Source organism: Vigna radiata, unplaced genomic scaffold (genome assembly GCF_000741045.1).
Source record: "Vigna radiata var. radiata cultivar VC1973A unplaced genomic scaffold, Vradiata_ver6 scaffold_273, whole genome shotgun sequence".
NCBI lineage: Eukaryota > Viridiplantae > Streptophyta > Magnoliopsida > Fabales > Fabaceae > Vigna > Vigna radiata.
In genome coordinates this window covers 1-16350 of record NW_014543808.1, presented here as the reverse complement: position 1 = coordinate 16350, position 16350 = coordinate 1, and the positions used below count along the sequence as shown (strand labels likewise).

Genomic DNA, 16350 nt, shown 5'->3' with positions numbered 1-16350 from the left:
AAGGAATCCACTATATTGATTGAGTTCTTACAAGCAAGATACAAAGACAACTGATGAGTCGATATTTTATTGATTTCACTTAGTTTATTGTGCTAAAATTAATCAGGGAATTGTGCTTAATTGTCCGGTATTTTCCCGTTTTTCTTAATTATGCTTAATTTGACCGGAAATTCTAATTTTAATTAATTTGAATTTTTTGAGCTAATTATTTGCATTTTTAATTACAGGAAAAATATTGGAGACATATTTTGGAGCATTAGGAAGGAGGAAAATAAATTGAAGACTCTACAATTGGGCAACTCAAATTTTAATTAAATTGTAACTTAGTTGTCTAGAAACTTTAATTAACATTATGTGCAATGGACCATTTTAGTGGCAAAAATGTAAAGGCCCAATTTTGTGGGACACTTGGCCTAACCCTAGGGTTTCTTTTAGAGGTGGACCCCACCTATTTTTAAGGATACAAGACCCTTGGGATTGGAAAGGAGAGAGGACAGGCTGGTCTCATTCTTGGCAGATTCTATGTGGGCTGGGAACGTTATTTTCATGGAATTTACTTTGAATATTCATGCTCTGGATAATGGTTGAAGAAGCTGCAATTTATTTACTTTTCTTTCTTTGTGTTTTCAATTAGAAAGCTAATGCACGGTAGCTAGGTGCTAGAATATTTTTCTCGACGCAGAATTGTGATTCTCGGTGCTTTTTGTCTTTCATGGGATGAATAAAAAGAAGCACTTTTCATTTCTTTAATTTTGGTGCAAGAGCTTTAGTTTTTCATTGAATAAAAAAATTGTAGCCGCCACCTAGATAGAACTTTGTGGATTTTCAATTGATAAAGGCAGCAGCAGAACCGAATTCTTTTGGAGAGAAAAGCTGGACGTGGTCAATCATTTGGTTTTAGTACATGAAGCTTTGATTTCATTTCTTTGTTCCAGAAGCGCGGCACTCACGTGAACGTAGTTGATTAATCTTGGATGAGAGGGGCTGATTTTAATTGAAGAAATCTTGTTGATGTATTATGGAGGTGTGAACAGCGGANGCATCTCGGGATGGAGAGCTCCAACAATAGCTAGCCGCCACTTAGATGAGTCTTTNATGTTAAACGTTTCTTTACTCTGCAGCTTCTATCTTTTTAATAATTGTTGTTTCATTCACGCTCTCAATAGAATTAAAATAGAAGGTCACGGTCTTTAACATGGAAAATCAATTGCAACTTCTTTTAATTGGTGCATGTGTCACGTTAATTACTAGAAGAAAATTAGGCTTNTTTANTTTTTTTGNTTTNAAATATTTTACATTGCATCTTGAGTTGTTTTTCATTTTTTAAGTGTTGCATTTTAATAGTTTTAACTGTGTTTAGATATTTGTTTAGTCTAGTATTTGGTTTAGAATTTTCACTCTCTAGACTCGATTTTAAAAAAATTACTGCAACCACACCAGAGGTCCAAATGCTACGTTTTATATATCACATGAAAGATAATTGAGTCTACTTTCCAGGAAAAAAAAACCTCATCTCATTTAGAGCTATGTAGAAAAAGTTATGGGTAAAACATTGAGCAAAGGTCAGAGCTGTCTAGTTCCAGCGTGAATTTTCGTAATTACTGTAGCAGTTTCGTTTTTATTGTTTTAATTTCATTTTCGTGCATGGTGAAACCTTTTCAAACCCCCCCTTTTCGTGTTAGACCTAAGTCTCGAACCGCAGTTGGTCCTTGTGAGACGACCTAGGGGTCATTCCCTAGCTATACTGCATTTTTTATTATGCAATCAAATTTGTATGGGTTGCGACAGCTCATCAACAACCCTCTCAATGTATTATTCTCTCAACTCTAAATCAAGCAGATACCCAGAAAGAACAACCTCTTTCTGTAAACCCTTAGAGATACCCTACTTTAAGTCACTAGAACTTCTTTAAGTTCTCTTCCTGGCCGCAACAACAGGGAACACAATGAGCCTTTGATTGGAGATAACTCTGATTTCCAGAAAGTACACCTAAATGTGCAAGTATGATAAAAAATGTTGAAGCTCAAAGTTCTTCAAAGAATCTTTATGGATTTCCAAATATGACAATCTTGATTCTTGAAACAATTAGGACGCTACTGTAATAAATCTCAACAAACAAATTTGATATGAAAGTTATGAATCATAAAAGTTGTTGAATACAAAGAGCAATGCATCTATTTATAGATTTCTCATGTCAGATTCATTTTAATCAATTACACATATAATGCAATCAGTTAATCAATTCATTCAGCATTAACAGATTCAAATTTGAGAGCATTTAACAAATTAAGCAACGCATGCAATCGATTAACCAAAACATATATGTCACAGTGTTTAAAAATATAACCGTTGTGACATTTATGGTTGTTCATGAAAACTGTTTTCATTTAAAACACAATTTAACTGATTAAGAAATTAATGTAATCGGTTAAGTTTCAAACTTAAGCATTTTGAAAACGTAATCATTCAAAAACACATCAATGCACTTAGTAAACATATGCATACATTACCACGAAATTTAATCGATTATATTCATGATATAATTGGTTAAAACTTGATGTTTTGTCATAGTTAAGCATGTACTAAAATCTGATGAATCTAACCGATTATGTAAACAGTGTAATCGATTAATTCATACAGATATGAAAAGTGCAAAGTGTTTTATCTACTGATTCATTATCAAACAATGAATACATATCACAGATAGTTCAAACACATATACAAATATAATCAATCAACAATTTTGCCATATAAATGTGCAAGAAACTATAAAGCATTTTTATTATTATCATAAAGAACACAAATCTGAGATATGGGTTTAGTTTTACGTAGCTCTCCCTATCAATATTTTTTTTCTTCTAAATTTAATTTTATTAAATGATCAAAATAATAAGAAATCATAATGAGATAAAATTAAAAATGAAAAAATAATATAGAAAATAATTAATACTTTAGTATAAGTTATTATTTAATAATTTATTAAATGATAAAATCATTAGAAATTATGAATGAGAAAAAACAATATAGAATAAATGAATTCATACTTTAATATAAGTTATCTTTTAATAATAAATATATTCAAAATATATTATTTTTTTAATAATAATTAAAATGTGTGTATATTATTTTTTCATTTTAAAATTTAAAATAATTTTAAAATAATTTTTAGGATTGTGTATCAAAAATTAAATTGATTAATAATATAATTCAAATTTTATACCTAATTAACCTCTTGAAAATTGACGTGAAAATTTTAAATTTAAGAAAAAAATAATTCTACTAAGAACTAAAATAATAATTTATTAGATAATAAATTATGGAATTGAAATATATTGTTATTTTTATGGTAAAGTTTAAGAACATATTAAATAAATAAAATAGTAAAATAGCTTTTTAGGGAAACTATTTTTTTTATATGGTATTATAAAAAGTTTTTATTTTATATATATATATATATATATATATATATATATATACATAAACTATTTTTTAAAATAATATTATTTTAGGAAATAAAGCTAAAATATATGTTTCTAAATTTTATTTTATTGATGATAAAGTAATTGTAAATTATAAAAAGATAAAATTAAAAATGAAAAAATAGTATAAAAATATTTATAATTTAAATATAGGGTTTTCTATAATAATTTATTAAATGATCAATTAATTAAAAATTATAAAAGGATAAAATTAAAAATAAAAATAGTATAAAAAATAGTTTGAAAATAAAATAAATAGATAAAAAAGTACAATATATTTTATCTACATATGGTAGCAGAATAAATATAAATAACAAACAATTAAAAAATAAAATAAATAAATAAGTAGAATAAATTTATGTAGATATCATGGTAAAATAAATATAAAAAAGAAAAATTAAAAATATCAAATGACTATGATTATGTTTAATTTTTTTTTTAAAAAATAATATCGTAATAATTACTTTAAAAATTATAAAAGATTTACACTTCAAATTATTAGGATATAAGCAAAGTTTTATTTTGGATAAAATAAAAAATGAATATGATTTTATATATATAAAATATTTTTATCGGTAAAAAACCTTTTAAAATAGTAAAAAAATAAATTCAAAAAATAAAAAAAGTAGAATAGTACAAAAAGAAATTCAAAAAATAAAAAAGTAGAATAATACAAAAATAAATTCATAAAATAAAAAGAATAGAATACAACGGTTAAAGATCTATTAATCGAATAAAATAACATTGTAATAAATTCAACGAATATATTCACAGTGTAAACTACTCTTATTATATTAAGAAAATAAATGTTACTTATTACAACAAAGGTGTAATGTTCTAAAAAGTAAAGTAATTGAATATTAACTTAAAACGAAAACAAGCGTAGCATAATAATATATTTTTTAAAATATTAAAGAACTAAAATAAAATTATTAAAAATAAACCTTTTTTTAACTATATAATGCTTTTTAAACTTCTGAAAATTTAAGATAATTAATAAATAAAAAACATTTCGTTATGTAATATTTGAAAGGAAAAATTTCTAACACAAATTCAATTTTAGATCAACTAAGACTGAAATGATATTAAAATACAAATATCCAGGATAAAAACTAATGATCTCTTGATGAAAGTAAAAGTATCATAATAAGTAATTTAAATAATAATAATAATAGAATGGTGATTAGTCATTTATAACTGTGTAAAAGCATTACTGAACGTGGATCGAAAATTATCTAAAAAAAGAAAACATTTATAATTTAAATTACATTAAATGCGGTGAACGTGGATCGAACACGTGACCTTCAGATCTTCAGTCTGACGCTCTCCCAACTGAGCTATCCCCGCTTAGATGTGCAAGTTTTAATACTATATTTAATTATATACAGATAATATGACGTGTAATCTACGTCCCTATCTGAAACGTGAACGTTTTGTCCTTGCTGATACGTGTTTAGGATTATTGAAAGAAATTTCACACCGTTCTTTCTCTCGTTCTATCTCCAGTTGCTTCAGCTCCACAACAACCTAACAATGGGAGGAAGTTCAAGTTTCAGGGATGAGTATACCTTCGGTGCGTTCAATTTCTCTTCATTCTCTCCAAACTCCTCTTATCTCTGTTACGATTCAATCAAATCTGTTATTATTACTATTAATATTGTCAAGCGTTGACTTGTTGAAACCATTTTATATAATTTCTTCGCAGAACAAAGGCTTGAACAATCGCGAGAAATTGTGGCCAAATACCCCGATCGAGTCCCCGTAAGCCCCTTCTCCGTTCTAATCGCACTTCTCTTTTAATTTAGCCAATAATTTTTAATGATTCAATATTTGTTTTAGCAATATTTAATCTGCCTTTGTGGATGAATACTCGTTGCTCCGTTTATCATTGAACTCTACTTTTTGTAACAAACGATTCACTCGCCAAATATTTATACAAGCAGACGCTAACGGTGAACATGTTTTCCGTTGCCCTAAATTGCTCCCTTTATTAATCGGTTGTTCATTTTCTTCTGCAGGTGATTGTGGAAAGATATGCCAAATGCGATCTGCCTGAGTTGGAGAAGAAAAAGTAAGATCAGCCGCTAGCATAATTGGAATCATCATAAGAGATAACAACTACAGCCATATATAAATTGAATTAGGAACATATGTGATTACATTTATAAATGAATTATAAAATATTAGTAATATCTGTACGTGAATTGAAATCATGATTATGGTTTTTAATGTTTCTGATAGATACCTCGTTCCTCGAGACTTGTCTGTTGGGCATTTCATTCATATTTTGAGTTCCAGACTTAGTCTGCCCCCTGGGAAAGCGCTCTTTGTTTTTGTGAAGAATACCTTGCCTCAAACTGGTAAGCTTGCCCTGTGAGCTCAATGGTTTCTTACTTCTTATTCAACTTACATTTGTTACTGGGAGTTCTTAAATTTCTTTGTTTGTGATTATTGTAGCTAGTGTGATGGACTCTGTCTACGGATCATTCAAGGATGAGGATGGATATCTTTACATGTATTATAGCACCGAAAAAACCTTTGGCTCGTACATAATGTAAACTGTTGCACCCTGTACACTATTATGTCCAACTCTGACTTTGTTATGTAACTACGATCAAGAAAACCTTGTACAAATTTGTTACATGGCATGGAACTTATCATTGTTTGTTCTGTTCTGGATAACCTTGACAATACAATAACTAGTTTATGATTTTTTGTTGGGTTTCTTTCAAGGAGACACACGAGGAGATTTGGGACAGAAGTTATGAATAAAACCTTTAACTCAACCTTACCTTAAGATGATAATTTTGTGGATATTTTGCTCTTGCATATTTTTTATCCAATATGGGGAAATTTGGAAAATATAAGTAAAAAGCAAACCCATATATGAAATCATCCCATCATCATCTTCAATCTAAAAATCTTCAGACAATAATTTGAGTTTTTTTTCTTCTTTTCCTTTATATGCTCTTCTTCTTTCATATATTATTCAGACTCCAAGCTCACTTATCTTCGGAAATTTTAAATAATTATATTGCGGAAACATTTGGTCAATATGTCAATATGGGTTAAGAGTGGATGATCATTAATCCACAGGAAACAGTCTATAATACCCTGAGTGTGGCAAAAATATGGAAGAATTCCATCATCTCTTCAGAGTTTAGACCATTATTTTGGTTGGTATAGTAAAACTCTATCTACTATATTGGCCACTTTTCAGTTGTTTAAGGCAAACGGGAAACAAATGTTCGCTTATCATATATTTGTCAGCCATTTGTAGTATATATGCTTTATCTAAGGGAAACTGACATCATCATTCCGTGGGTTTATTTTATCAATATTCAATCCTTCTCTCTGTTTGATCTCAATGCTAAATCAACTTGTTAAGCCTATGCTGTATATCATGATTCTGTCTCGTTTCATATAATTAAAAGCGGAACCCTCAACGCCCTCGTTCTTTTTAAAAACATGAAGAAACATAAAGAATGCCCAGGATTAGTTTTCTAATCTCATGCTGCAATGCCAATTTAAAAGAGACATTAATACCGCACGTTGGCAATTAGCTACAGGAAGATGAGAGACAGGAACCCAAATCCTCTAAACACCTGCCACGGTAGGAAATAAATCAAAGCATGACTTAATCTTTGGGGAATTTTCATATAAACTTCTTCATGCAAATCTTCATGAAGAAAAATGTTTTAACATCTAATTATTTGAGATGCCAAAGCAGCTAAAGATATTATACTTGATCTCGTACACCCATTTATAGTCGATGACATTCTTGTCTTTTGATAAAGAAGTGATGGTCCATATATTATTCTTTTTAAAACTGCTAGCTCCTCATACATCAGGGCTTGGTATTGTTGCTAGGATAACCGGAAGTTTCGATCTCTAGAATTTTGTAGAGATTCCAATATAGTTTATTGTTTAGTGTCAAGATTATTGACAAAAACTGTTATTATTATAAAATTTCGATCCAAGTGGGAAATCATGTTTCTTGTAATAAATATCCATGGTATGACCATTCTTACCACACTGAGAGCATATCTGTTTGCTAATATTATTTCTGGTGTTTCTATTATTAGGAAAACCATTTCCTATAACACAGATTCGGTATGACCATTTCTTACACAATAAGAACATTTAATGGTGGCAACAACATTGACCTTAAGTTTGGGTCCGATGAATAAATTGTTTCCAATAACTTGTCTTCCTGTTGAGCAACATAGGAAAATACTTAGTAATAGGAGGAATGTAATCCATAAGGAGAACATGCGACTTGACATCGCTGTATTGGTCATTCAGCCCTCTCAAAAATTACATGGTATGATCTTCGGTCTTTCTTTGATTGATTAAAGAACCATTCCACAATAGCATTTTGTAGGTTAGCTGCAAGAAGGTTCAATCCTAAAATTATCTATTTCATCCCAAATAAATCTCAGCTTTGTGAAAACTTTGTAACAGTTAGGTATCCTTATCTTAAAGAAGAAGTCTCCGTTTGTAGTTTAAAAATTCTTAAAAAATCTCCTTGGAAGAATTTGGACTTTGATCATCCCATATCTCGGTCCATCTATAAAATGCTTTGTCTTATGGGAGAAGAAACTGAATGTACAAACTAAGAAACAACTATGATATTACATTTCTTTCAGGCTAGGTATGTAGGAGCTTCCTTGGTAGGTTCAATAGCAAAACCATCTACAAACTCAAGTTTAGTCTTTGTTCTTAAGGTTGTAATAAAAGATCTATTCCATGAATGATATTTGTTAGAGTTCTAAACAAAAGAAACAAGAGAAATTGCAGGGTTTCACTTGGATGATGAAGGTAAAGAAAACTATGTAAAGAAAAAGAATGAGCAAGTTCTTCATTCACGATGGCAAAGAAAAAAAAGAAAGAAAAGAAAACCAAAACGAAGAAAGAGCAAGAACAGAAATCAAAATCAAAAGAAACCATAGATGTGCAACAAAACTCTTCAAACAGTTATGTTACATCTGCACTTCCATATGAGCAACATTTCGCTCTGATTCAAGTGGATATTTGAGACACTTTGTGAAAAGGTGTAAAAAGAAAACTAGAAAACTATAGAAGCATGAGGCAAGGAAAGGAAAAAAAAAAACTCTTAGAAAAAGAGAGAATGCTTTCCATTACAAAACTAAGCAAAGCATCAACTATACATGGGAGAAAAAAAATGTAAAACAGAAGAAAATACGCTCAAGCACAAAGAAGATGCGCTAAAGCGTGTTGAAGAACACTACTGAGCGAACAATCATGTCGCATAAGCGAATTATATACCCTGAAATACTTTTCATGTCATCATAAGATCCATTCCAATCATTATTCGAAGATCTACACAACCTGAATTCTGCACACTTCTCAAATTTGACACCATAATCAACTGTGCCTTTCACGTACTTCAATATTCTTCTGGCTGCTCTTAAATGCATTTCACTAGCACAATGCATAAATCGAGATAAGAGACTTAAAGCAAATAGAATGTCTGTCCTTGTTGCAGTAAGGTACATTAGACATCCAATTAAGCTCTTATAATATCCTTCATCAACTTTATCAGCAACATCTTCCTTAATGAACTTCTCCCTTTGATTCATTGGTGTGCTAACTGCTTTTCACTCCTCCATTTGAAATTTTCTTTGCATATTTTCTTTGACAAATTAACACTTCGTTCCCACTTTGGTTGATCTCAATTCCAAGAAATAGGTCATGAGACCAAGATCTGCATTTCAAAAGCTTGCGTCATTTCTTCCTTGAACTCCTCAACCAACTTTTTGTCTTCTCCAGTTACTAAAAGATCATTAACATAGAGGGAAACTATGAGAAAGTTATTCCCCTTATGTTTCACATAAAGAGTGAACTCATATAAACTTTTTGTAAAACATGTGCTTAATAGGTAATAATTTATCCTATTGTATTAGGTCCTTTGTGCTTGTTTTAGGCAATATAGGGTCTTTTTTAGTAGATAAACTTTATCTTCTTCATCATGCTTCACAAATCCCACCGAATGCTCCATATATACTTTTTCATTTAGAACTCCATTTAAAAAAAGTTAATTTGACATCTAATTGAAATATTTTCCAACCCCTTTGCACAATTACAGTTAGCACCAATTTGATTGTATCGAATCTAGACACAAGAGGTACATGTCCTTGAACCACAAGCATGTCCTTGTATTTGTTGATTGAGCTATCTGCATTAAGCTTTGTTCTGAAAACCCATTTGACTCCCGTGACTTCTCTGTTTTCGGGCTTGTCAACTAGCTCTCACATTTTGTTTTTTTGTATCACATACGTCTCCTCCTGAATTGCATTTTTCTATTTTGGGAGTTCTAGTGCTTCCTCATAGCTCGCAGGTTCACAAATTGTTACATTACATCTTAGATAGATGTCAGACAATATCCTAGTTCCTCTGATTGGAGGATCATCTTTTAATTCATCTTGCAACAGTTCTATGGTTTGTTCTCCAGGATGGTTATCTCCTATATTTGGAAAGAATTCAGTTGTGCTTTGTGAGTTCTTCCAATCCAATTAATGACCTTCATTGAAATGTACATCTCTAGTGATAGTCATCATTCTGGTTTAAGAATGATACACTTTATAGGTTTGTGAAACAAAACTGTAACCCACAAAGGTGGCCGAAATTCCCTTCCTATCAAGTTTGTCATGCTTAACTTGAGGAACATATGCAAAACAGACACAACCAAATACTTTAAGAAAGGTTAGAGAAGTTATACACATACCAAGCCTCAAATGGAGTTTTATCTTTTCAAGGCCTTGGTTGAAAGTTGATTTTGCAAGAAAACTATTGTATTAACCGCCTTTGCCCAAAATGTTTTAGGCAGCTCCTTCTCATGCAACATGCATCTAGCCATCTCCCTCAAATATCCGTCTCTCCTTTCGCATTCCTGCTTCTTCACAAAATTGATTAAATTTTGTTGATGTATACTCCTTCCCATTGTTTGATCTTAGAAACGGAATCTTGTAGCCACTTTTAGATTCCACCATTTTCTTGAACTTCATAAATAGTCCAACCACTTCATGCTTGAATTTCAAGAAAAAAATCCAGCACATTCTTGTAAAATCATCTATGAACAGTACAAAATATAGACTACCTTGTATTGATGGTGTTTTTTGAGGTCATGCATACCAGTGTGAATTAGCTGCAACTTTCTGTTTTTTACCAAATTGACAAACATTACAATTTGACAAATTATCAGAAAGTGTTGGTACACCTCTTGACATGTCGTTCTTTTGTATTTTCAACATTCTTTCTATATGACAATGACCAAGTCTCTTGTGCAGAGTTATGTGAGATTGACTTTAGTGTAATAGGTTTCATGCTCCTCCTTTGTTGGATCAAATGAGAAACTTTTACATCTCATTTTAACCCTTAGAGCCTCCCGACTAGCAATGTCATAAATAAGACAATGTTGATGTTCAAAGAACACTTTAAATTCCTTTTCTATCAACTCACCTACACTTAACAAATTTTTATTAATATCAGGTACATAAAAAACATTTGAGATTGTCTTTGTACCTGTGCTCGTTGAAATTACTATAATTCCTTTTACTTTTGTAAAAATATAGCCACCATTACCTATTCTGAACTCGGAGATTTTGAATAGAGTTTTGTCATATTCTCCCAAAGGTACCCCACCACAAAATTTTCTAGGCAGCAAGCAAACAAGCTTAAATGTTGTTTTTATATACATTACGATTTTTAAAAAATAAAAACCATTCTTAACAAATCTCATGATAACACGAATTCAAGTAGTGGATAGTTACCGAACGATTGTACGTATCTAAATATCTAAGTTTTGCGAAATTTTATGTACGAGAACAACAGTAGTAACAGTAGCTGGATGGTTTGCATACAGGAATTTTGGTAAAAGTGTTAAGTTTCATGTTATATAATCATGTCTTTACATTCTGAAAGATATAATGGAGTTGGCTTTGAAAAAAAATTAAAAAAACATTTAATTAGTTATAATTAATGGCATCTAATCATATAGACTATATATATTGTAGTGAGATAGTAAGAATTTCTCTTCTTTAATATTTAGTAAACATTTTAATACTAGATGATTTAGTAAACATTTCAATACTACATGGATTAAATTTTTATATTTTGTGTTGTGACAGAAGACACAGGTTATTGTTGTTGTAATTAGATGTTTGAAAAAGAAATCGTCATTGCCCTTACCAGGTCTTCCATGTATTAATAGCAAAAAAGGTCTTACTTAATCAAACCATGTGAAATGTCATAGTCAATTATTAAAGGCATGAATCAAAGAATAGACAAATTCTCCGGCAGGTCAGGTGGCTGATGCAGCAAAGCAAGTAGTCATATTATCCAAATGACGAATATTTCAAAGTCGGATTGCTTGAAGCAGCATCTAACGCTGCAGGCTACAGCCAAAGACACGGTTTTGGTTCAAAAAGTAAGAGCTACTCTCACCTTTCACAACATTTCTCAACCTATAAATACAATTCTCTCTTCCCTCTTCTCTCAAACATATACTTTCTCTCATTCATACTCTACACTCCCTCTAATGGCTGGATTTTCACACCTCCATCTAATGCTCTCAACCTTCTTTCTAATTCTCTTCATTTTCCCATCAGCCTCCGCATCTTTGAAGCTTGATTTTTACAAAACCACGTGTCCTTCTGCGGAGGCAATAGTAAGAAGCGCTGTGGAGAAAGCCGTTTCTCTCAACCCAGGCATAGCTGCTGGTTTGATCAGAATGCATTTTCATGATTGTTTTGTGAGGGTAAGCACTTCATCTTCTTCATCAGTATCTAGTTAATGAGTTTATTAGTGAAATCAAATACATTAAAATGAATTGCTATAATTATACGTTATACACATGCAGGGCTGTGATGGTTCTGTGCTGTTGGAATCAACACCGGGGAACCCATCAGAGAGAGACCACCCTGCCAACAACCCAAGTCTACGAGGCTTCCATGTCATCGACGAAGCCAAGGCCCAAATAGAGGCAGAGTGTCCACACACCGTGTCCTGTGCAGACATTCTCGCTTTTGCTGCTCGAGACAGCGCCAACAAAGTTGGAGGCATAAACTACGCAGTGCCAGCTGGACGCAGAGATGGTCGTGTCTCCATCAGAGACGAAGCATCACAACTGCCCCTTCCAACTCTCAACGCAGACCAACTCATTGATAACTTCCGACAAAAAGGGTTGTCTGCAGATGAAATGGTGACACTTTCTGGAGCCCATTCTATTGGTGTGTCACACTGTTCCTCCTTCTCCGACCGCTTGCACTCTTTCAATGCCACCTTTCCTCAAGATCCCTCCATGGATTCCAAATATGCTACGTCCTTGAAACCCAAGTGTCCACCAGGGAGCGATAACACGGTGCCTCTTGATGCATCCACTCCTAACCGTTTGGACAACAAATACTACACAGAGCTGAAGAACCACCGNGGTTTGCTTACCTCGGATCAGACGTTGCTCGCCAGCCCCTCAACCAGGCCAATGGTACTCACCAATGCTAAACATTCCTCAGTCTGGGCTCGCAAGTTTGCTAAGGCAATGGTCCNTATGGGTTCCATTGACGTCCTCACCGGTTCACAGGGCGAGATCAGGACNCNTTGTTCCCTCGTTAATTGACTCTGCACATCCGCTCTCCTAATTTTACTCAATTGTTCATATATCTCCAAATATATATTTCTTCATTCTTTCCATTCTTTTCCTTCTTTTAAACTAACTCACCCTTGTCTGTAATCTTCTCCAAATTCAATTCAATTCTATATTTGTAACCCATTCAATTGAAAAATTTGGTTTTCTGTTTTTTTCGTGTCCGACCTCAAATTGTTGATTTTATTTATAAAAATATCAACAACGTTGATTTTTACAATGCTAATATTGAATGACAAATGTTTTAAATCCATTTTCCACCAGTGGAAATACTTTCCAAACATGTATAATCCTTTTTATATAATTATTATTAAAATCTTGCAATTTAAAAGTTTATGTTATTGAGGGACAAATTTGGGAAAGAAATTAGTATTTAGGTAAAAACAATTTCAATTAGAAAAATAAGCTAAGTCGTGAAGATTCAGTGAATTTCAAATGAAAGAGTCTAATCATCCTAAAAATGACATTTGGTAATCGCGACGGGACGACGATGATCCAAAAATGATTAATAAGTTTTGGAAAAAAGAGATTTGGAGTCGCCACCATAGTTTATTCTGGAAAACTATGGAAAAAAACCATAAAAAAGATAAGGCGGTCTGCAAAAAAAAAAAACCAGATTCTGGTTCGGGAGTCGGTTACGTGTGGGAAAGGTGTTAGCACCCCCACAACGCCTGCCCTAAGGCAGTACCTTTAATTAAATACGCAAATTCAATATGGTTTGCAAAATGTTTAATTTCCCCTAAAAAAAAATAAAACTAAAGAAAACGAAATATTTTTTTGCTTTTTTTGTGCCCGACAAGGATTGACCTTGCTCCTACGTATTCTCAGTTGGACTGAGAAATCAGGGTTACGTAGTTCTTTAAGAAAAATTGTTGTTTGACGATGTTTTTTTAGTTTTTGAAGATTTTATATTTTTTTTGGTATTTTTATATAAAAGAGAAAAGGTTTTTTAGCACAAGGCCTACGCGAGCGGTCGCACGTGTGTTTAAACCTTTTCAAAGTATTTTTATTTAACTTTTAATTTTGGTAAAAGAAAAGGAAAAGATTTTTATTTAATTTCGGTAAAAGAAAAGGAAAAGGTTTTCAGCACAAGGCCTACGCGAGCGGTCGCACGTGTGCTTAAACCTTTTCAAAATTTTTTTAATTGATTTTTAATTTTTGTAAAAGAAAAGGAAAAGGCTTTCCGCACAAGGCCTACGCGAGGGGTCGCACGTGTGCTTGAACCTTTTTTATTTGTTTTTTTTTTTGAAATTTTTTTTTGTAAAAGAAAAGGAAAAGGTTTTCCGCACAAGGCCTACGCGAGCGGTCGCACGTGTGCTTGAACCTTTTCAAAATATTTTTATTTTATTAAAAGGGAAAAAGTTTTAACGCGAGGCTGATGCGAATAATCACACACACGCTTAAACCTTTAGAATATTTTATTATTTTAATTTAAAAAATACATATATATATTATAATTCTATTTTATTTTATTTTATATATTTTGTATTATGAAAAAAAAAGCATTTTTAATGGGTAGATAATAAAAACAAACTAAGATAAAAGATAAATAATAAAAAAAAGGTGTCAAAATGAGGAAATGAGGGTATTCAAGTTAAATAAACAAGAGAATAAGTTGGGTCTAAGCCCAAGTAGAAAGGGGTGTTAGAAAGGAAAAAAAAAAAAAAAACTGCCAAGAGAAATTTAGACTTAAGACTAGACCGGGCCTAAGCCCGAAAGGAAATGGGATGGCGCAAAGGAAAACAAAGGCTGCATAAGGAAAATGAACTCGAAACCGGACCAGGTCTAAGCCCAAAAGTAAATGGGGTGGTGCAAAGGAAAATAAGGGCTGCATAAGGAAAATAAATTGTTTGACCCAAAAGGGGGCCCAATTCCATTACCCTAAACCCATTAGGGTTTCTTCAGACCCCCAAAACCCTCAGAAGGGCTCTCATTCAATTCCTCCAGTGTGAACCAAAGTGATCCCCAAATCCTCAGTTCCTAATCCGGCCACCATCTCAGCCCCTAAGGTTTCCTCCTCGTTCTTGGCTAGCAAACTCCGAAGCAACCGTCTCAGCCGGCGATTCCCTCCGGCCAGCCGCTGCAACGAACTACCGACTCCATCCACACCTTCGTCTCCACATGATAGCCACCGCGCCATCACCGGTCACCATGCCGCCGTTCATGGAGTCGATCAGCCCCAGCGACGCTGGCGCACCTGCCAACGTCCGGCCAACAACCTTATCGCCGGCCACCCTCTCCCTTCCTCTTCGCGACTCGTCCCAGGGGTGGGGTTTTTTACCCTCGAGCGCCGCCGGCCACCGCAGCACACCAGTCCCGACATCGCCGGCGACTAAGGTTGCGTCCTCACAGGGTTGCTAACATTACAACCCCTAATCGTCACTCACACTGCCACTGGACCTTGCAATCGGAAAACTCACTCGTTTCTCTATTTCTTCTTCTCCCTTAGGACCGTGATCGGATTTGGAAGCAATGAGGGGGGTGTAAATTGTNAAAACTGTTTAGCTTTGGTGAAGGTATATGGAAATTTACCTTAGCGAAAAGAAATTGGAATGGGGTTGGGGAATCGGTTTGATGATGGTATGATATTGTGTGTGGGTGCTGACAACTGTTCTTTGTTCTTGTGGTTTGTGTTTGGATATTTGGTTGGCTCCTTCTTCTTCTTTTCTTTTTTTTTTGATTGGTTTTATTTTTGTGACTTTGCATAATGCTGATTGAGGGTGATGGCGTTACGGAAAAGTTCGAGGAGTGGAGATTTTAAAGAGTGAATGGAATGGTTTGAAGGTGATGGTGGATGAAGCCGTGGTGGTATCCCCTGGGTTAGGGGTTATACNTATAGGTCTGGAAGAGAATAGAATAGTGATGACGTTGTGGCCAAGAGAAATNCGATGAGGAGCACCGTGCACAACTCAGGGAGACTGGGTTATCCTTTCTTTGCAGATGAGATGAATCAGAGTTTGGGACAACTTTCTGTGAAAAAAAAAATTCTACAAAACTTGTTCTGATTCAAGAAACTGAAAGAGGAAACTACATTTTACTCTTCGGTTGTGATCACGTAATGTTTTCTGGGTGCTGGCTTTGAATCTTGGCTTTGTTTCGGTTGCAGGTCACACGACAATGGTGGATTGGCCATTAGTGTCATCGGGGGGAAGAGTGATAGCTATACGGTAGCTAAAAGGAGTGTGATGAAAATGGTGATGGGGTCGG

The 16350-nt window shown here is 33.4% G+C and overlaps 2 protein-coding genes and 1 non-coding gene across 3 annotated transcripts; 2 read left to right on the top strand and 1 right to left on the bottom strand.

Annotated features, from left to right (window-relative positions):
• Positions 1-4753: 4753 nt before the first annotated feature.
• On the bottom strand, positions 4754-4826 carry TRNAF-GAA. Its single transcript has one exon. It is a non-coding gene; the product is annotated as a tRNA-Phe (tRNA).
• An 84-nt stretch (positions 4827-4910) lies between these two features.
• On the top strand, positions 4911-6192 carry LOC106754845 (autophagy-related protein 8i). Its single transcript, XM_014636911.2, has 5 exons — positions 4911-5052; positions 5185-5240; positions 5498-5550; positions 5721-5839; positions 5937-6192. The coding sequence occupies exons 1-5, from the start codon at positions 5013-5015 to the stop codon at positions 6035-6037; spliced, it is 369 nt and encodes a 122-aa protein (XP_014492397.1). The 5' UTR covers positions 4911-5012; the 3' UTR covers positions 6038-6192.
• A 5614-nt stretch (positions 6193-11806) lies between these two features.
• LOC106754850 (peroxidase 5) lies at positions 11807-13286 on the top strand. Its single transcript, XM_014636916.2, has 2 exons — positions 11807-12258; positions 12361-13286. Exons 1-2 carry the CDS (start codon positions 11845-11847, stop codon positions 13114-13116), a joined length of 1170 nt encoding a protein of 389 aa, XP_014492402.2. The 5' UTR covers positions 11807-11844; the 3' UTR covers positions 13117-13286.
• Positions 13287-16350: the final 3064 nt, after the last annotated feature.